This window comes from Clupea harengus, chromosome 10 (genome assembly GCF_900700415.2).
Source record: "Clupea harengus chromosome 10, Ch_v2.0.2, whole genome shotgun sequence".
NCBI lineage: Eukaryota > Metazoa > Chordata > Actinopteri > Clupeiformes > Clupeidae > Clupea > Clupea harengus.
The window spans coordinates 14,722,002-14,743,912 of NC_045161.1; the positions used below are offsets into that span (position 1 = coordinate 14,722,002).

Here is a 21,911-nt window from a genome sequence, read left to right on the forward strand (position 1 = left end):
ATCACTTATTGATCCCTGTGGTGTATTCTATCTTTTGCTGAGCTACACACACATGCACACAGACACACACACACACACTTTGAAAGAATGAATACTTTGGGTGCATGGCTATGCCATTTATATCCACTCATGCTCCGCTCTCATCACAGTATCTGCAGGGGATTCTTGTATGTGAAAATGCCACTTGGAGCATGTTGTATTGCTTTTTACCGTTTCTAAATGGAGCTGAACAAATGTTACTTAGGTAACAGCTAATGCGAATAAGATTAGACTTGTCTTCCTCTCTCTGGTTGCCTCCCCCGCTCTGACTATTCTATATAAATATATCCCGAGGTGCCTCAACACCCTGGGTGCTGTTCAGTATGCAATAGCACTTCACCATCTGTTGTTTATTTCTGTCTAGGAAAGACTTATTTATGCGATACCTTGTGTACACTGGTAATATGGTGTACACTGCTAAGCCTCCAGCTGAAACCACTCTGCTGTCTGACCAGTAGGTCGTGCAGGGGATGTGAAGTGTTGTCCAGTAGGTCGTGCAGGGGATGTGAAGTGTTGTCCATTATGTTAAGCAGTTTGTGCAACATCCTTCTCTCAACAACCAAGCTTGTTCAGTGTCTTAGTGGCACTGGCTCTGATGCTGTTGCCCTAACAGATGGCTGCAAAGAAAATTGCACTTGCAACACCAGACTGGTCAAAAAGGTTGCAAAATTTTGCTGAAAGACACATTGAAGGACCTAAGCTTCCTCAAGTAGTAGAGTCTGCTCTGTTCCTTCCTGTAGGGAGCCTGAGCATTACATTTCCAGTCCAGTCTGTTAATGTGAACACACAGGTATCTGTAGCCCTCCACCCCCTCCACCCTTTCTCCCTGGATGGAAATGGTGTTCATCTTAGTCCTGGTCGTCCTAATATCTATAACCATCTCCTTCATCTTGCCCACATTTAAGAGGAGGTGGTTGTTCACACACCATACCACAAAGCACTGTACCCGTGTGTTTTGTGCTCACTCTCAGTGCCTGTGGAACAGACTGCTCGTTTCTACCCTTGCCAGCTGAGCCAATCAATAGCACTGATTCTTTTTCTATTAAGGAGGCGAGGCTTTTTGGGCTTCCTGAATTAAGGCATCAGCAGGCAATTCCGTTCCTCCGCCACACTTCATTTTACTCTTCCATTTCCATCCACTGAACTTTACCTTGCTTCATTAGCGGCAGAGGGGCGCCTTTCCTGGAGGCAATTTAAGGCACAATATGATACATCGGTTTCCGTTGTTGACCATCGATAGCCAGGTCTCGGTTCTCTTTTTTTTTATAAATATACATACTCAATCTTGCCTGAAAAATCAACCTCAAACAACTCAATCTTGCCTGAAATAAATATATAAATACATAAATAAATATATATATGTTATTTATTTCAGGCAAGATTGAGTTGTTTGAGGTTGAGTTAGTAAATCTAAACAAGAGGAGAGGGTTTGAATGCAGAAAGCACTGAAAGGTTCTCTGGAGTTTGGTACGTTCAAGCGATACATATGTGCAGTGCTGTTCCACTACTGTCTGTCAGTATCTGCCACTGCTTCCTCCTCCACGAGGATCCGCAAACGCTGCTGTGGTTTAGACAACTGTTGGACAATTGCAACAGGTCTCTGATTAATGGATTGAAATATCACTGGGGTTGAGATCACTGGTGGTAATTTCACATACATGGAGAGGAAGTCCCTCTCAATCCTTGTTAAGAGCATGTCTTGATTTGTTACTGAAGCTTGGTGGCTAGTTTAATCCAGAGGTGAAATGAGCATTGGACATGCTGCTGATTATATGGCTGAGCAAAACCAGAGAGGTGCTTTAACAGTCTGAGGTTTTTACCCCAGTTTCGTTGCACAGCCTCCATTAAATAGTCGCAAACAATACTTTCAGGAAATGTATTCCCTCATTAGAACTTTAGAATTTTACCACTTTGACTGTAGATCCTCAGATGGCATGGAGGTTTCATTGTATTCATTTACATTTACATTTACATTTATTCATTTAGCAGACGCTTTTGTCCAAAGCGACGTACAAGGGAGAGAACAGTCAAGCTAAGAGCAATAAAAAGCATGGTGAAACAATAAATACATGAGAATTAGAAAAACAACGACCTAGAAAAAAGGGAAAAGAAGTGCAGGAATGTAACTGCTGAAGTGCAAGTTAAGCGCTAGTCAGGTGCCAGTTAGGAAGGGAGGTGCTCTCTGAAGAGTTGGGTCTTCAAAAGCTTCTTGAAGGTAGAGAGGGACGCCCCTGCTCTGGTAGTACTAGGCAGTTCGTTCCACCAACGTGGAACTACAAATGAAAATAGTCTGGATTGCCGTGCTTGCACAGACGGCAGTGCCAAACGACGCTCACTAGACGAGCGCAGCGTCCTGGGTGTAACATTTGCCCTTGCAAGAGCATTTAGGTAGGTGGGAACAGAACCAGCAAGCACTCTGTAGGCAAGCATAAGTGACTTGAACTTAATGCGAGCAGCTACTGGCAGCCAGTGGAGCTCAATGAGTAGCGGGGTGACGTGTGCCCTTTTCGGTTGGTTGAACACCAGACGCGCCGCCGCGTTCTGGATCATCTGTAGTGGTTTCACCACGCAAGCCGGCAGGCCCGTTAGGAGGGCGTTGCAGTAGTCAAGGCGGGAGCTCACCAAGGTTTGCACCAGCAGCTGGGTGCCATACTGGGTTAGGTACGGCCTGATTTTGCGGATGTTGTATAGCGCAAAGCGGCACGACCTGGAGACAGAGGCGATGTGGGCCGTGAAGGTCAGTTGGTCATCAATAATGACCCAGAGGTTTCTTGCTGTTTTGGATGGAGCAAGAGATAAAGAGTCAGTATTGATATTGATGTTGTGGTGGATGACCTGTTTGGCTGGGAAGACCATCAGTTCCGTTTTGGCCAGGTTCAGCTGAAGGTGGTGATTTTTCATCCATGTGGATATATCAGCGAGACAGTCCGAGATCCGCGCCGAGACCGTGGTGTCCTCAGGAGGGAAAGACAGAAAAACAGTTGAGTATCATCGGCATAACAGTGGTAGGAAAAACCATGCGAGCGGATGATAGGGCCCAACGAGGTGGTGTAAATGGCAAAGAGCAGTGGTCCCATCACCGAGCCTTGGGGCACCCCAGTGGTGAGGCGGTGAGGTACAGACAGCTGACCTTGCCATGACACGTTGAACGAGCGCCCAGTGAGGTAGGATTCAAACCAGGAGTGCGCATTGCCAGAAATGCCCATACTTGACAGTATGGACAGAAGGATGCGGTGATTGACTCTATCAAACGCAGCTGATAAGTCAAGCAGGACGAGAGCCGAGGATTGAGCTGCTGCTCTAGCTGTTTTTAAGGCCTCCGTTACAGACAGCAGGGCTGTTTCGGTGGAGTGACCGCTTTTGAATCCAGACTGGTTTGGATCGAGGAGATTGTTCTTTGACAGGAACTCGGTAACCTGTTTGGAAGCTGCCCTCTCAATGGTTTTAGAAAGGAGCGTGAGAAGTGAGACCGGTCGATAGTTTTCTACCTGAGTGGGATCGAGAGACGGCTTCTTGAGCAGCGGCGTTACCCGAGCCACTTTGAAAAGAGAAGGAAATGTTCCAGAATTAAATGAAGCATTAATCACCTGTGTTATTGCCGGTAAGACGGCAGGTGATATGGCTTGAAGGATGTTGGATGGGATGGGGTCCAGCGGGCATGTAGTTGGACGGCTGCCTGTTAAGATTTTGGAGACCTCACTCTCGCTGAGAGGGATGAAAGGAAATGATGAGCCATTGACGGTTGCGCCCTTAGGGGGGGGGGGGACAGTTGGTCGAACTGTTTCCCGATGGCTGCCACTTTCTCTGTGAAAAAGGAAGCAAAGTTATCAGCAGTGAGGTTAGTAGCTGGGGGAGGAGGAGGAGGGTAGAGCAGAGTTTTGAAGGTGGAGAATAGTTTGCGAGCGTCAGTTGCACCGCTGATCTTGTCATTGAAAAAAGTCTTCTTAGCGGCAGTGATGCTGGATGAGAAGGAGGCCAGCAGTGTCTGGTAGCTTGCAAGATCGTCCAGTGCTGCAGATTTGTGCCACTCTCTCAGTCGCTCTGAGATTGGAGCGCTGCGTTCGGAGGGTATCACTCAGCCACGAATGAGACTGGGTAGATCGAGCAGGTCTGGTGAAAAGTGGACACAAACTGTCCAAGCATGAGCTCAGAGTGGAGCAGAGAGATTCTGTGGCATCATCGACACCTAGTGAGGAGAAAGTGGATAAAGGTGGAAGAGCAGAAGAAACCAGAGAGGAAAAGTGGGTGGGAGAGAGGTTGCGGAGGTTGCGCCGGAACGAGACCATCGGAGGGGGGACAGAGGGTTGCTCAATGAGCCGAACATCGAAGCGAATGAAAAAGTGGTCGGAGAGATGCAGAGGGGTTACCGTTAGGTTGTCCGTGGTGCAGTTCCGAGCAAGGATGAGGTCAAGCTCTTTTCCTGCTTTGTGAGTTGGAGGAGTGGGGACCTGTTGTAGGTTGAACGAGTGAACCAGGGTCCGAAAGTCAGCTGAGTTGGGGTTGTCTAGGTGGATGTTCATGTCGCCAAGGATGAGTGTTGGACACTCGTGGTCAGGGATGGATGACAGCAGGGTGTCCAGCTCATGGACAAAATCACCCAGTTGTCCTGGTGGACGGTAGATGACAATCACATGAGTTAACAGGAGCAGTTACCATAATTGCATGATATTCAAAGGAGGCATACCTGTTTGAAGGCAGCAGTGGAGTGAATTTCCAGTTGTCTGAAATCAGCAGCCCAGTGCCACCTCCACGACCAGATGGTCGGGGAGTATGGGAGAAGGCATAGTTGGTGGAGAGTGCTGCTGGGATAGCATTGTTTTCAGGTTTGATCCATGTCTCCGTGAGAGCTAAGAGCCCTAGAGAGAGGTGGTTGGCATAACCTGAGATGAAATCTGCTTTTTTGACTGCAGACTGACAGTTCCACAGGCCAACAGAGAAAGAGGTTACAGTAGATGAGGTTTGTTGAAGTGAGCGGAGGTTACCCAAGTTGCGCTGCCGTCTGCTGCGCTGAGATCTTTTTTGACAACCAGTGACAACAGATATGCTATTGTGACACATGGCTATGGCAGAATCTAAAAGTTTACCTGGTTTGTGATCCTTGTTTCGGTGGACTTGTGCAGGTAGACTTGCATATCTTTACCCAAAAAGGTCTTCACACGAAAAGGGCTGAACACGAGGGCTGACACTTCCGCTGACGCTTCAGCACCAGTCCTATTAAAATAGCAGGCTCACTGATTGCCTCCGGTTGAAGGCACCCCCAGATTCTGATTACACAAAGGCAGCTGATTGCTGTAGTAGGTGTGGCTTGACAAACCAGCAAGTGAGTGAAACTAACTTGGCAAACAGGGTAATTGCCAAGATAGTGCAAATTCAGAGTAATCTAAGTAATCTAAGTACAATTTAACTAGCAGAGCAGTACAAAATACACACACACAGTCCTTAAAGCCCTCTAGCTATTCTTCAGTACATTTTACAGCTCATTTTATTACTCGGCCTATTTCAAGGCACAGGATGGAATCAGTTGAGTATCTTTACAGGGTGTAGGTGATTGTCGCTCATGACAGGATGATCAGGTTTCCAGTGCACGCTGCAGACATCTTAAGGCAAGGCTGCAGATGAGAAGGGATGACTCCCTTTTGGCTTTGTGTGGATTTAACCATCAGGGCAAATAAGGTGCCTTAAGGAGGTAGAGTGAGGAGACAGTAAAGCTATTTATTGTTTATTTCAGTTCAGGCTATTCAGTTATTATCTACCCAAAACCGTCACTGTTTATAATTACATAGTTATGGAGTGAAATGTAGCATTATTATGCATTTATTTTGTAATAGAGACATTTTTGTAAATATACTATTTGAATATACATATGTCTCAGTAGTTTATCCTTTAACAATGCCAGTGCACAAAAGGAGACTATTAATACTAATATTCATAAACCCAACTGAACCCAAGTGTGCTTGGTCTCTATAAAGGAGTGGCGTGTGCCTGCAGCAGCATGAGTGCCACCTGGGACTCCCCCTCTCCGCAGCTGCTGAGAAACACCTGCTTAACAGCCATGACACGCCGCTGCCACTGTGGACAACCTTGCTGATGGATCTACCACACCTCATTTCACACACACACACACACACACAGACACACACAGACACACACACACACACACACACACACACACACACACACACACACACACACACACACACACACACACACACACACACACACACACACACACACACACACACACATACACGCACACACACACACACACGCAAACACACACACACACACACGCACACATACACACACACACACACACACACACACAGAGAAGTACATACATGCAAAAAAACAGTCTTGTTCCATAGCCATACACACACATACTTGTTCTCCCTCTCCTTTCACTGACAGTAGGTCCTCAGTCCTCTCCAAGCAGAGAAAGCCGCAGCAGAAGTTCCCCCAAGAGAGATGTGGATTCTCTGATCGACTAAAAGTTTTCGGTTCATCTCTTGCCTTTTCCAGGATGTGAAATTGCCTCTCATTGTGTTTTCTCTTTCTCTCTCTCATTCACTCCCATTCTCTCTTGTTTACACAGACCAATGATGCCTTAAACCCCACCTGGAATTGGCTCTATTTCATCCCCCTCATCATCATCGGCTCTTTCTTCGTGCTCAACCTGGTTCTGGGAGTGCTGTCGGGGTGAGTTGGTGGAATTAAACTTGAGATGGCAGAGGGGTTGAGAGTGGGTGGGCAAAGCACACGGTCAAAAAGGAAAGGAAGAAATTAAGCTGGAGTTCCTCTCATTTTTGCCTTTGACTCACCTGCCTGTGTTTGATCCAAAGAGTACTCTGTAAAGGTCCAAACTTAGCCTCCAGTCCTCTATCCTTGAGGGGCCACAGATCAGGCTTTCCCATGGCATATCCCACATCCCACAGCCTATCTTCTCAATCAGTGGCACTCCAGCCTAAGTCCAAACCTGACCTTTGCCCTCTGGGTTGTCTGCCCCTCAGGGAGTTTGCGAAGGAGAGAGAGCGGGTGGAGAACCGGCGGGCCTTCATGAAGCTGCGTCGGCAGCAGCAGATCGAGAGGGAGCTCAACGGCTACCGTGCCTGGATCGACCGAGCAGGTGAGAGCTTTCATCCTCGGACACTGTCAGCATCCGTGACACCCATTTATTGAATTCAACAAAAAAAAAACACACTATAGCAGTCAGTGAGAAAGGAGTTTTCCAGTTTTCTGTAGTATGTAGTAAGTAGCATGTAGCATAAGAGTATGTAGTAGACCCTCATAAAAAGGTATGGTATTATATGATAAAGGTATGGTAGTGTAGAAATGTAACAGAGTAATGTCCCAGTATAGTATGATTTCAAACTGGAGCACAATTGATTTCTAAAGGTGCTATACAGAAGCACTGAGCATCAGGTGTTCTGGGAGGGAATGTATATTGTGCGAGGCCAATGAAACCTTTTCCATCAAACTTACAAAACCATTCTGTCTCTTCCTCTCACACCATTTATCTTTTCCTTTCCTTCCTTTTTTTCTCTCTGTCTCCTTTCTCTTGCTCTCTTACACCCTGTATCTTGCTCTTCCCTTTGTCTCAGAGGAGGTCATGCTTGCGGAGGAGAACAAAAACTCAGGGCCCTCTGCTCTGGATGGTAAGACTGCATGTGAACCACAACTTCCACCCAACCTCTCCCAGATCTCTCACACTACAGCTGTCTGCCACACTGGTTTTCATACATAATTTAATGCTTGTGCTTCAGTAGTGCTAGTGTTCCCCCCCCCCAAACAAGCACCTCTTTGATTTGCTCATCGTTTCCCCGGCCTAGAAGTTCAGCTTGTGAGTGTTCAATATCCCTGCCCATATTGTCATTCTGACGCTTGGTGTTCATTTATTAATTTATTTTAAAGTATTCTCTGCACCAAGAGTACACTCTCAGCAACAACAGTCTGTATAAATCAATCTGCAACTTTGACATGACCCTCAGATTCATCTCAGGAAACTCATAATGGAAAGTCTAAAAAAAAACGAATCTCTTGTTGGATGGAAACCTGCTGAGGTGTGTAAGTGTATGCATGTGTGTGCCATCTGTTAATACGGTCCGACAAAACTCATCTTGGTGAGCAAATGCTCCAGCATTTATAATAAGGAGCCAGTGGAGGCTCAAAGATTCATGTTCAAAAGCCTGCCATCTCAGGCACTGTCTTTAATGTCTGGACGTGCCACACCCATGCATGCACAAAGGGTATGACCTTTGTGAAAATTGAATCATGTTTCTCTCTCCAAACCGTGCAACAAGCGAGTCGTTTTTCATTCAAATGTTGATTGACAGCTCCCGACACGCTGTCTGAATGGGAAACAGACAGTAACCATGGTGAGGAACTTCTGTTTATTACTCCTTGCAAACCTTTTGTTCCTCACAAAACAAAACAAAAAAACCTTCCCCATCCGTTCATGTGATAAAACAAAGGCTTCAGATAGGGCCCTGACACCAAATAGTGGCACTTTAAGAGTACTGATCAGTTAAAAAAAGAGAATCCCTAGTTTCTAGTCCACAGATGAGGAGGCAGTAGTCGGGAGGGATCTTCTATTTGCCGAGACATAAATACATGACATGTAATTGCCTTGATTCATGTTTACATCTGTGTTGCCACGGTAACAGTGAAGTGGAATGTCAGGGTGCATTTGGCAAATGTTGGGGCGAGTGTTACATGAGCTAAGAGGGAAAATTAAATGTTAAGAATTATGCTCAGGGATTATAGTTTAATAAAGGTGTCTTTAAGGGTGCACTGTATAGCGAATACCTTGGTTGACATTTTGCCAGCCTTGCACTGTGTCAGTTTCCTGTGCTTCACTGCAGCTAATTATCATCATTTTGCGTATCCGTTATATAGAGCAAATCTCCTATTAACATGTTCCTTTGCATGCAGAAGAAGCAGCTAAATTTGGACCTTACAAGCCATCCTTGACATCCTTAAATGTTTTGCACATATTTGGAATTAATATGTGTTTTATGACAACTCTATAGTTACTAGAAATATAATACTCTTACTTATCAAATCCCTGCAGAGAGAGATTAAGGTTTGATGCCATCATACACTGTGCTTATGCGCTAAGTAGTCTGTGCATATTAATGAGCTGATTAACTATTTATTCAGCTTTGCCTCTATAATCCACTAACCATGTGTTCTCTCCACTCCCATAGTCTTTGTGTTTTTAAATACACAGCTAATCTTTTGGAGTTGTCATTGTGTGGTATTTATATACTTGTCAGTGTATGTATGGCCAGTGTATATATGCACAGTGTTAACACGAGGTGTGTTTATCTGCAGTGCTGAAGAGAGCCACCATCAAGAAGAGAGGAGAGGCTATCCACCGGCGGCCAGGGGACGATCAGTACACAGACATCTCCTCTGTGGGTGAGTGCTGTGGAGACAGACAAAAACCCAGTGAAGAGCTGCTACTGAGACAGCTAAGACATACTTATGGTCTCTTGGTGTTTGTCATTTCATGCCAGTTACCAATCTGGGTATAAAGAGAACAGCTCTTGGGTCAAAAGAATGACTCAGAAATTACTTGACCATTTATTTTCCATTTCATGATGAGCTAAGAGAGAGAGAGAGAGAGATAGAGTGTGTGTGTGTGTGTGTGTGTGTGTGTGTGTGTGTGTGTGTGTGTGTGTGTTTGTGTGTGCGTGTGTGCTTCTCCACTTAAGATAATCAAAAATGTTTGCAAGGAATGTTTTTTCTACTTTTGATAGAAAATCATCCATAAAATGATAATTTCCTTTGCCAGTTGTTGCAATCAGTTTTTTTTCTCCTCTCCTCTCCTCTCCTCTCCTCATGACTCCTCCTTCTCCTCCTCCCCTGTGCTGTTTCAGGCATGCCCCTGAATAGAGCCAGCATCAGGAGCGCCAAGCGGGGCCCGACGGCGTACTTCCGTCGCAAGGAACGCATGCTCCGCATCTCGGTGCGGCGCATGGTGAAGACACACACCTTCTACTGGACTGTGCTGGGCCTGGTGGCCCTCAACACGCTCTGCGTGGCCATCGTCCACCACGACCAGCCCGAGTGGCTATCCACTTTCCTCTGTGAGTCAGACTGTCGACTGTTACCTATGGCCTACTAGTTGTATCGGCTGGTAACAGTAGCAAGGATGTGTCACTATAGCGGAATGAGGAGCCTTTCTTCTGTTTATAGTTTGTTTTTTAAGCAGCAATTTTTTTTGTTCTTTCGCTTTGCTTTCCACTTTGTATTTTGTGTTTTTTTTTGTTGTTGTTGTAATAATCATACAGTCTTCTTGTCCTTTCTTTAAGCAGACCATCTGTACCTCCACCAAGGAGGTTATGTTTGTTTGTTTGTCAGCAGAATTACGTAAAAACTACCAGGCTGAATTTCATGAAAATGTTGGTGGAGTGGTGTAGCATGCGCCAAGGGAGAATCTGTTTAAAGTCTAAGTCACGGGCCAGATCCACGGATCATTTTTACACTTTCGTTAACATTGCGAGATAGGGCATTTGGCAGAGGTCTGCGCTCTCCGAGTCGCCTTCTAGTTTGATTTCATATAATGGCTGACGACAAACTGGTGACTTTTTAAGGATGTCCTTGCCTTCCCTCCCCATGTCATGCTCTAATGGATGTGCATTGCAGACTATGCAGAGTTCCTGTTCTTGGGCCTGTTCCTCACGGAGATGTTTCTAAAGATGTACGGCATGGGACCGCGCCTGTACTTCCACTCCTCCTTCAACCGCTTTGATTTTGGAGTGAGTGCAGTCAATTTCTCTTTTCATTTCCAAGGCAATCACACACACCTAAACACACACAAACACACACACACACAAAAAAAAACTAAAACATTCACCTACACAGGCACATACACACACACACACACACACACACACACAAACATATAAACACAAACACAAACAGAAACACACACACACACACACACACACACACACACACACACACACACACACACACACACACACACACACACTCCTGCTCCTCTGCGCGCTGGGGAGGACAAATGAAATAGGTGTCAGTACCAGAATAGGACTGAGAGAGTTCTGTGGAAAGCGGAAATTAATATTGTGCTAATTTAAGAGATGATGTGAGGACAAGGGCGGCTGCTCATCCCATTGGCTCTTGTGCTGTGGAATACAAATATGTCTGTCGGTTCATTTCACTGGAGTGTTTGGAACTATAGTTCATCCATGTTGATAGCACTGCTCTTATCTGGATCAGGTTTGTCATTACACAATTACAATGCAGACTACACACATAGCAACAGGTCAATTGAATCCTTTTCCCATCATTGAGATAGCAACCGCTTTCAGGTATCACAGATTCAATTTAATATTCATAGCATTATAAAAAATTATGAATGGCTGGAAATATTTACTCAGTCCTGCTAAAGATTTCATGTGTACTGGTGTCTATGACATCTCCTGGGAGGGGTGTGTCTGAGCTCTGAAGTGGAGGCTGGAATGCTCATGGGGTCTCCTGATGGGGCTTTGGCAGGTGATTGTGGGGAGCATCCTTGAGGTGCTGTGGGGCTTCATCAGACCCGGCATGTCGTTCGGCATCAGCGTCCTGAGAGCCCTGCGCCTGCTGAGGATCTTCAAGATAACCAAGTGAGTGCTGCGAGGCTGCCGATAAGCCCCCGCTCCCTGTAGCTTTACTGCTGCCACTGCTGCAAGACTGCCGCTGTCGCTGCTGAGTGCCATCTCGTCACCTCTCGGCCACAGGACTGAGCTAGGACCGTTTCAAAGAGAGCTGGAGGAGAGCGGCCATTTTATGCCATTATGCAGAAGTTTTCTTTCATGTACTAACTCCTAACTCATCCAAACTAAGTAGCAATGTCTGTCTGTGCACTATTATTGTGCACTATTATGATTCATGAATTTGATAAAAAATATGATATTATAATATAGTAGTATTGTACATCACCAGTAAGATTGCAAGAGTGTTTCTAATGTATATTGAATAGACTTTCCATTCGGACAGGAAAGATACAGTGGCAAGTGGGATATTATATATCTTTGGGTCTTCCAGATCTCCCAGATCTGTTCACAACATGACTGTGAAATTTAATAGCATTGTTTTGGACTGGTACTGAGATGTATGTAAAAATGGCCGCCAGGTACTGGGCATCTCTGCGGAACCTGGTGGTGTCTCTGATGAACTCTATGAAGTCCATCATCAGCCTGCTCTTCCTCCTCTTCCTCTTCATCGTGGTCTTTGCCCTGCTGGGGATGCAGCTCTTCGGCGGCAGGTATGACCCACTAGCCAAAACTCATCAACTGTTGGGTCACTTTCGGGCTTGGCATTTTACATGTGTTTCGTATGCAAAAAAAGACGTAAATTAAATGAAAATCAGAACAAGCTGTTTCTAATTATTTTGGAGAAAACACCATGGCACAGAATATGTTCTCAGTAATTTGTTGTTGTTGTCTTTCTTGGTTTGTTTTGTTTAAATGGTTCCTTGAGATCTGGCAAACATTTAATCTGATAGTTTCACCCCATTCACTCCCGCTCCTGGCCATCTGAACCAAAACGATGACAAGATTAAATTTCAGCCCGGCAAATAGCGGCGCATCGGGGTTCCATCTTTGTGGTTCCCATCGGGTTTGCTGTGATGGTGGCTGAACCCTTCAGAGACCACAAGCCAAACATTCCACTTTATTACAGGAGGAAAAACAAAGCCACAGACAGGATGAAATAAAAGTAAAAAAAAAAGAAAGGAATTAAAAAAAAAAATTAGATGAGGCGAAAAGGTCCCCCCCCTCTTCCCAGGGAGAGGCAAACAATCTAATTTGGCGAGGGAGGCAGGAAGCCAGTCCACCTGAATAAGATCAATGAGGGGAAATGCAGTTGCCACTCATATGGCACCCTCTCTCTCTCTCTCTCTCTCTCTCTCTCCCTCTCTCTCCCTCTCTCTCCCTCTCTGTCTCTCTCTCTCCCTCTCTCTCTCTCTCTCTCTCTCTCTTTCTGTGAACAGGTTCATCTTTGAAGACTACACGCCCACAAACTTCGATACTTTCCCAGCCGCCATCATGACCGTCTTTCAGGTTAGAACCAGTCTCTCAAATCAGATCTTTTAACAAAGAAACATGGTGTATAGGTCTTTTAGTAGTATCCCCTTGCTGGGTGTAGTAATTGTAAAAGCAATTTTATAATCATGTTCAATGATCCTGAATAATTTTAACAGACAATATAGAACACATTTTCCAATCATATAAAAACAATACACCCACACCTGCTGTTTCACAATATTGTCTTACACAGGGCTAAATAATCCTCATATTGATATATGAGGCATGCATTAATACACCCTGACATAATTAATATTAACATCACAAAGCAAAGGATATGAGAGTATATCAAGGATGGTCATGTTTGTAATTTACAGTATGAATATAACATTGTTCACAGTTGTGTGTGTGTGCGTGTGCGTGTGCGTGTGCGTGTGTGTGTTTATGTGCTACAGATCCTCACAGGTGAGGACTGGAATGAGGTGATGTATGACGGGATTCGCTCTCAGGGCGGGGTGAAGTCAGGCATGTGGTCCTCCATCTACTTCATCGTTCTCACTCTGTTTGGCAACTGTATCCTTCCACAGTCCTCTACAGCCCCCTCCAACAGGCCTCAGAACAGCCAATGCTACTCAGCCCAGTACACGAAATGTGTAATTAATATAAACATGCATTTTTAATGAAACCGAGTGGCTAATGACCTTTACATCTGAATGACCATTAACAGTGTGTTACCTTTCTTCCCACAATGAATGTGACACTTCTGCCATAGCCTTGAAACACTATATACCGTAAAACAGGACCAGGTTTTTCATGTATACAGTTGTTCTATAACAGAGACAAGGTGATGAACGCAGCATTTAGGAGGGTACAGTTCTTTCCTTGACCAGAATGTGACTAGACACACTCCTCAATGTATTCTTGGCCATTGCTGTGGACAATCTGGCCAATGCTCAGGAACTCACCAAGGTAACTCTCCGCAACCCGTTAATGTGACACTCAGTGATAAACAAAAAATATTCATATTTAAATCTGTTGCAAGGACTGCACTACTTGGTGTAGTAGGGCTATGTATTCCAACGCTGTGGTTGGCTATTGTAGTCAGCCTTTGGTTAGGCTGCAGCAGAGAGAAGCTGGCTGGAATGTTGAAACAGAATGTGCGGGGCTTGATCGTCTGTGCCAGAAGATCCAGTGCAGTATGGTGCCTAGAGGTCCAATCCAGTGAAACAATCAATGTAAACACATCTTGCAATGCGTGATCAATAGTGAGTCATCCATTAGTAATTAGGCAACATTTCACTGCTTTTGAATCCATATGTCCAATATGGATTACTTGGCAACCACCCACCCCTTAAAACTGATTTTTATAATGATGTCAAAGATATCGTTTTTTTTTCTTCTCAGTGGAGCCTTCAAGTTGCAAGTATTGCAAGTTTCAAGGCCCTGCTTGCACTGTATATTCCAACTGTTGTGAGGATGCATTATCTAGTATGTACTACTAGTGAAGTCCTAACCAACCTGCTTCTGAAAGGATGAAGAGGAGGAGGAAGCGGCGTTCAACCAGAAGCACGCCCTGCAGAAGGCCAAGGAAGTAGGGCCCATGTCCTCCATCATGTCCTCAGAGTAAGTGGCGAGAGCGGGCCTGCCCCGTCTGTCTGCCTGCCTGACCACTGCCACTGGAAGTGACACCAGAGCATCACGCTGACTAACACCTACTAACCCCCTCAGCCCATGTGGGCTCTCTGTTGTCTGACACACACACACACACACACACACACACACACACACACACACACACACACACACACCCCAGTCCCCCCCCTCCCCCCAATCGCGTTGACTTCCATCTCCAGACATTGAGTTAGAGATCTGCAGTGTGCACTGACCATCACACTAATAATAAGGACAGTCTCAGACCTTCTTCTTCGGCTCAGGGTGTGTTACTGAAGAGAGCAGCAGAGTAGCGCCCTAGTGCAAGTAGCATACCGTATACCGAGGTCACGTGGAACGTGTACAACAGGAGTTAAGCTACATAGTGTTTTGGAGTAAAGGTGGAGTAAAAGTACCCTGTAACACTTCACTTAAACCCAGTATCCATGAAGCATTATGAACATTTATAAAAACGTTTAAATTTGTGTATGTATTGTATGACACAAGTCTATATAATTATTTGTAAATAGACATGCCTGCACTCAAAGCACTATATTGTAGTAGTATAAGCCCTCCACAACTATTATTCTGAAAGGTTGTATGGAGTCACATATGGCTTCATAAAGAGCATTTTGTGAATAAGCAGCATTTGACATAAGGCAAACATGTCTTAGTGCCATTATCATGAGGGTAAAATAAGCTTTATTACGCATTCTGATACTTCCAGCTGTAAGGGTTTGTATTATAACATCGTAACGCTTTATGAGTGCAGTCATTGCTATGTATAAGGATATAGAGTTAAATAGAGATGTCACTATGAGGCATTATGAATCCTTTATACTGCTTAATGGATACTGGGTTTTAGTAAAGTATAAAAAAAATCTTAAGTCCCACAAGAGGGGGAAGGCTTTATTTGTGGATAGCATTTTTCAAAAGTGTTAGTCTTAGGAGCAAGGGGACAGTTGTTCTAGCCAGCCAGCGGGAGTCATAGGGGAGTGTTCAGCAGATTGATCCCCCCCTCTCCTTCCCCCCCCTGGCTTATGTTGCACCAGTATAATTTGCTGCGAATGGAGCAGTGTGTGTCGCCATGGCTACCGGCAGGCTTCCGAGCCTATGCAGGGGATGAGTCTATTATGTTGTCATAGAGACAGCTTCAGCCGAAAACACTGAGCCTGGGAGAGAATTCCTTCGGCATCTTCCCCACCATTTCCTCAGGAAATAAAGACAAGAGAGATAGGACAAGTGTGCTTGGTCTTGAGTGAAAGGCGGATAGAATACACCTGGGGGTCAACCTGAGGAATGCCACAAGAATGGCCTGGAAAAGTGCATTGTGTTGTTGAGTGTGAAAGTGTATTGTATTGCCTGTATGGGGCATGAAGCTACAGTGAAGCATGCCACAGCATGACACAGCAGTGGACCGGCCGGTCTGCATGCAGTTTTAACCGCTGACTCTACGCTGCATGCATGCAGATGGCAGAGGGAAGGCTTCAGTATCAATAGAATTTGACGTAGGAACCACTGAAGACATGCGCAGATAAACAACCCATTTTTTAACTCACAAAAATAGTGCCATCAGTTAGATGATGAGAAATGAGGTGGTATGCCAGCTAGGTCTGGTATGCCAGAGAGAGAATCAGACGAAAAAGGTATCTCAGTGGAGAGAGAAAAAAGAACTAAAACGGGGGGGAAAAAGGTCTGAGGTGCAGGCCTTGTCAGAATGCATCTGTTAGCTGTTTAATATCACAGGGTTCTCTGGTTCTCTGGTTCTCCGTACACTGGGCAGACCCTGATCTTTGGTCGCCTGACCCCCTCGAGCCGTGAGGAGGGGTGTGAGCGTAGAGCCAGGGTGCATGGCTGGCATTTGGGGGACGGCATGCCCTCCCACGGGGGAACCTGAGCGCAGGCGGTTTGCGGCATGTCCACGTCACTTTGGGAAACCTCTGCATGAGACCCAGTGGCATGAGACCCAGTGGCATGACTCCTGCGATGACTTGGCATGACTAGCAGGACGTGTTCTTTGACTAACTCACACACACACACACACACACAGACACACTCACACACACACACACACACACACACTCACACTCACACTCACACACACACACACACACACACGCACAGACACACACAGACACACAAACACACACACAGACACACACACACACACACACACACACACACAGACACACACACACACACGCAGACATGCTGACATGCACACTGGGAATGCTACCCTTGGGGCTATCTCTGTCTGTACTAAACCTATGTTGATGCTTTTGCCAAACGACCACCATTTATACATGTTCTATTTCTGTGTCTTGTTTCTCCAAAATGTCTGAACATTTCAAGTTTTTTGATATGAAAATGTTCGTGTTGTACATGTGGATGTTGCTCTTATCTAATACTGCTACCATCTTGTTGTCGTGTGGAGCTTTGCCTAGCCTGTGACACAGACCAAAATATTTGCCAAAGCATATAGTTACCTTTCTTTTAGGATCTTTTTTCATTACTTTACATTTTTGAATGATGAACAAGCTGGTACTTCAGTCACATAATTGACTTTAAAAAAAAAACAAAGACCAAAATTATGACCGAGTCTATCCAGAGGTTTGGCTAACCCCGTAATTGGCCGATGGTTCTGTTGTTAGCAGCCAACAGCCTGCGGTATTTTTGAACTGTGTCACAGGACCTGTTTTGTCTGAGTTCTCAGAAGCACTAATGTCTTGTTTTCAACCAATCGCTCATTGATAACACGGACCTCACAAGAGTACAAGTACGAGTAAGTAGACACTGTCTGTTCATTACAATTTCTACGCTGTCCGCTTACTTTCATGGCGCCGGATGACACACTTACGTTAACCATCCCTATCCCTTTACTGCTTCACCACTCCAGCACTCTTTCCCTTTCTCTTGCTCTCTGTCTTCTGCTCTACTCTTGGGTGTCACTTTGATGTTGCACATGTCTCTGCCTTCTTTCCATTTTATTCATAAATCTTTCTAGCTCTGATTTGCCATTTCTCACTGAGTAATGTTGATGACAAATTAATTTCTTCCACATTGCACAATTTATATGGACCTGGGCACTGGCCATAGATTTTGGGGCCTTGTCATTTGGTTTAGCCAACTTGTCTATCAACAAGATACATCAGCATTATTTTTTTTTTAATCCTACAAATCAGATGTTGTAAACACCAGTGAGTTATAGATCTTGCTGAGGATACCAAGCCATACCCTTTTTGGCTCTTATTGGAATACATGCTATCGATTGCCCCGAGACAGATCATTTATCTCATTCCTGTGGGTCCCAAAATGAAATCTCTTGTCAGTGCACACATCCGTGCAAGCAACTACAGAATGTATCCTAATTTTTCATGTAATTTAGTTTACAACAAGCATGACTTACATTTTTTTATAAAAAAGACCATGATTTCGCAGCTGCTTAATATTTTTTTAGACATAGTGGAACAGTGCTTCTATGTTCTGTGGTAAATAACATGTATCGTAAAAATTCCAATTATGAGATGCCATTAAGTTAATATGAGACCTAGGCTATTATTAAGGTTATTATAGTTATCACGCTTGAAATAGGATCCGAGTCAGGTGAGTAGTTGTGTATTTTGTTGACTGGCCATCCTGACAGTGTTTGTGTCTCTCTCTCTCCAGCAGGCGGAGGAGGCCCTACTTGTACAGGAGGCGTGCCATACACAGGAGCCACCCCGCCTACTCCCTGGAGGAGGCGGAGAGATTCGCCGAGAGCGTCAGAGCGCCATCATTCAACTCCTCTACCTCTTTCATGTCCAGGCGGGAGCGGCGGCGGCGCTTGACCATGTCCGTGTGGGAGCAGCGCACCAGCCAGCTGCGCCGTCACCGGCAGATGTCCAGCCGTGAGGTCCTGTGCAGCGGCAAGCCCGGCGAGGAAAACAACCACGAGCTCAACTGCAAGCCCACGCTCTCCCCCACCGATGGCTCGTGCCGGTTGCCCAATCCCGTCATCGCCCCCACGCCAGACGCCACTGCCGCTGTGCCTGGGGACGCCACCACCACTGCCATCCTGCCCATGGATCTGACCCTGAGTGGGAATCCCTTGACTCTGCCTGAGCCGCCGCTGAGCCTGCCGGAACCGCCACTGGTCATGGATCTGCCGTTACCGGAACCCCCACTGGTGGCGGATGTGCCCAGCCCAGAGGCCACGTCGGCGACTGAGGCGAAGCAGGGAGTCACCAACCACTGGCACCAGCCCTTGGGCGCCCGCAGGCTGAATGGCGAGCGGAGGCAGAGGGCGGTGAGGAAGTTCCGCCCCCCCACCGGGGACACGCTCACTCCAGACATGGGGGTGAGGCCCAGGAGGCCGCGGCACCGGGAGGCCCGGAACGAGGAGCCAGGTGGGAGAGACTCGCAGGAGGAGTGCAGCCGCTCCGTCAGCAGGGAGAGAGGGGCGTCGGACACAGCGGAGGAGGAGAACCACGAGGGAGGAGGTGCTGGCCAGAGGGAAACATCCGGAAATGAACAGAGGTGACGCATTGGAACAGGAGTGATGGAATCAGTTGCAAAATTGATTTAGTAATGAGCACTGTTCTATTCTGCTTGTGGTTTTCCCAAAAATCTGTCATTTTCCAGGTTTTTCTTGACATGAAATGAAGGATAGCTTGTCTGGACAAAAAATGTAGAAGTATCTCTATTCTCTATGAAATGGCATTTAAATGAACTCTCTGTTTTAAAGTGATGCAGTCCAGAACTGGTTTTCTGTGGAAAAAAGCTCCTTGTTTTCTTTGCCCCAAGCAGGCACAATGACCCAGAATTCTCTGCCTTTCCCGACCTCTTGTCCACTACGCCCGAATCGTGTTCACCCAACACCAGAAGGATGGAGGAGTCCTCCCAAGATGACCCCCCGACCCTACAGCTCTCCGATGACCCTGCCCCCGACCCCTCGGATGGCTCTAAGGGTGGCGGTGAGGGAGGGGTCAACCTTGATCCCTCCAGTCTCGGCTCGGAGAAGTCCCCTCTCAGCGGCAGCGTAGTCATCGAGGTGACAGACCTGCAGACGTCCTCACTGGAGCTGACCTCCATGAGTGGTAAATCACATGACCTTTGACCCCTTTACATGTCACTTCATGGAACATGGTTATGGTTATTCTTAGGGTTACGCAGACGCTGTTGTCCAAAGCAACATACAAAGCATATCTGGGGGAAAAATACAGTATTAGCTAAATTATTCAATCCCTAAACATATTTTCTGATATTTTACATTAACACGAGATCTTCTAACCTCACCGCAGATGTTTTGTGATGTAAGCCTCCTTTCATCTGGTTTTATGAAGGGTTTTATTGAGGGGTTGTTAATGGTATCATGCTACATGTGATTTATCTGAGCTTAGAATGTCTGTAGGCTCCATTGTGTTATGTATCAATATGCCACATCTTCAACAGACAGAGAAAATAATCTTCCGTGCAGAGAGGTGCTAGGTATGTGAGACGCAAAAGATTTACAATGAATATGACAGAAGAATAATGCAGAACAGCCATACTATCTAATGTGTAGATGGTTGAAACCGGGCTATGTACTATTGTGTTATTTCCCCGTCCCATACTTCTCAGGGTGACAAGTGACAAAATGCTGCTTCATTATGGAGTCCGTTGTGTGGTGTTGCTGGTATCATGTAGGTGTTGTGGTGCCGCAGGTAACACCAAAGACGTGGAGGCTGCGGTGAGGTCTGAGAAGGAGGAGGAGGAGGAGGCTAGCAATCCACCCAGAGCCGAACCATCTAACAGCATGTTTCTCTTCAAACCCACCAATCCGTAAGATTCCTCTCCTCTCCTCTTCACCTCAATCTCCTTCTTTTTTTCCTCCCTCTCATTCACTCACTTTTGCTCTCTCCTCTCTCCTTCACCCCTTTCCTTTCCACTCCTGTTGTGTTCTGCCCTCTTTTTGTGCCCTTTTCTCTCCTCTCCTTTTAACTCCCTTCCCTCACTCCACCCTCACGCACCCCATACGTCCTGCCCTCTTCACCCCTCCTCACCTCTCCTTTTCTTCTAACCTCTCCTCCTCACTCCATCTCTACCCACCTCCTCACCCCTATTTTCTTCCATGCTCTTTAAACCCGTTCTCTTGACAGCTGTCTGTTCTTCTGAAGACACTCACCTCTCTCTCTCTCTCTCTCTCTCTCTCTCTCTCTCTCTCTCTCGTTTTCGCTCTCTGACCCCCTCTCCCCAGTGTCCGCAGGGCCTGTCACTACATTGTCAACCTGCGTTACTTTGAGATGTCCATCCTGCTGGTGATCGCGGCCAGCAGCATCGCCCTGGCCGCCGAGGACCCGGTGGCCACCAACTCGGACTGGAACAAAGTGAGAGGCCTGCCACACACGCCGCCAGATAGACAGGGGCGTTTGTTTTCATGGCCAGCCCTCGCTCTCTCGTCTCGGCCGTGCAAAGACAGTGCAAGAGGGCGATAGAGCCGCATACACAAAGAGTTAGGAGAGAAGAAACCCTACACACATACATACACACACACTACAAATTCACATTCACAGACACACACACACACACACACACACACACACACACCGGCACACTCATAAAAGGAGACAGAAACACACAAAGACACAGAGATGTGCACATGCACACAAGTTCAGAAGGACACACAGACAAAAGGCAGAATGACACAGAGATACCTACCAGAGAGAGAGGCGCATACACACTGACACAATTCACACACACACACACACACACACACACTTTTCAAGCCCTCCCGGCAGCACTGACTGGGGCTGTCTCTGATGAATACTGTAGATATCACAGAGAAAGCAATATCAAAGTTATCACTCTCTGAACCTGAGGAGGATGGGAAAATACACTTGTGTGTGTAAGTGTGAGTGTGCGTGTGTGTGTGTGTGTGTGTGTGTGTGTGTGTGTGTGTGTGTGTGTGTGTGTGTGTGTGTGTGTGTGTGTGTGTGTGTGTGTGTGCAATATCACTGTGTTCATAACCACCTGCAGCCTGCCCTGTGTACAGCAACAAATCCCAGAGTTTCTGTAAACAAACCCTCAGAAATTTAGAGTAGCTCTTGAGTAGCTCTTGCTCTCTCGTGATGATGTTGTTTTTTCAAGAGCCTTCGTGCCACAGTGAAGAGGCCAATCAGTGCAAATCTGAATCCACAGGTTTCCAAACAGCCACACACACACACACACACA

At 46.2% G+C, this 21,911-nt stretch overlaps 1 protein-coding gene across 4 annotated transcripts in view; it reads left to right on the forward strand.

The window, feature by feature from the left end:
* Positions 1 to 21,911, forward strand: part of LOC105898242 (voltage-dependent R-type calcium channel subunit alpha-1E) — a 130,568-nt gene that overhangs the window by 80,242 nt on the left and 28,415 nt on the right. For 2 of the 4 annotated variants that reach the window (XM_031575501.2, XM_031575500.2), the window contains exons 9-25: positions 6,632 to 6,735; positions 7,047 to 7,162; positions 7,638 to 7,691; positions 8,370 to 8,411; positions 9,370 to 9,456; positions 9,918 to 10,127; positions 10,687 to 10,799; positions 11,560 to 11,672; positions 12,182 to 12,313; positions 13,040 to 13,109; positions 13,529 to 13,646; positions 13,975 to 14,042; positions 14,605 to 14,696; positions 18,390 to 19,238; positions 19,506 to 19,798; positions 20,405 to 20,522; positions 20,938 to 21,067. In XM_031575501.2, coding sequence (XP_031431361.1) covers positions 6,632 to 6,735; positions 7,047 to 7,162; positions 7,638 to 7,691; positions 8,370 to 8,411; positions 9,370 to 9,456; positions 9,918 to 10,127; positions 10,687 to 10,799; positions 11,560 to 11,672; positions 12,182 to 12,313; positions 13,040 to 13,109; positions 13,529 to 13,646; positions 13,975 to 14,042; positions 14,605 to 14,696; positions 18,390 to 19,238; positions 19,506 to 19,798; positions 20,405 to 20,522; positions 20,938 to 21,067 — 2,709 coding nt within the window. The remainder of the gene's footprint in view (positions 1 to 6,631; positions 6,736 to 7,046; positions 7,163 to 7,637; positions 7,692 to 8,369; positions 8,412 to 9,369; positions 9,457 to 9,917; positions 10,128 to 10,686; positions 10,800 to 11,559; positions 11,673 to 12,181; positions 12,314 to 13,039; positions 13,110 to 13,528; positions 13,647 to 13,974; positions 14,043 to 14,604; positions 14,697 to 18,389; positions 19,239 to 19,505; positions 19,799 to 20,404; positions 20,523 to 20,937; positions 21,068 to 21,911) is intronic. The other 2 variants (XM_031575502.2, XM_042708868.1) reach the window with 1 other exon arrangement.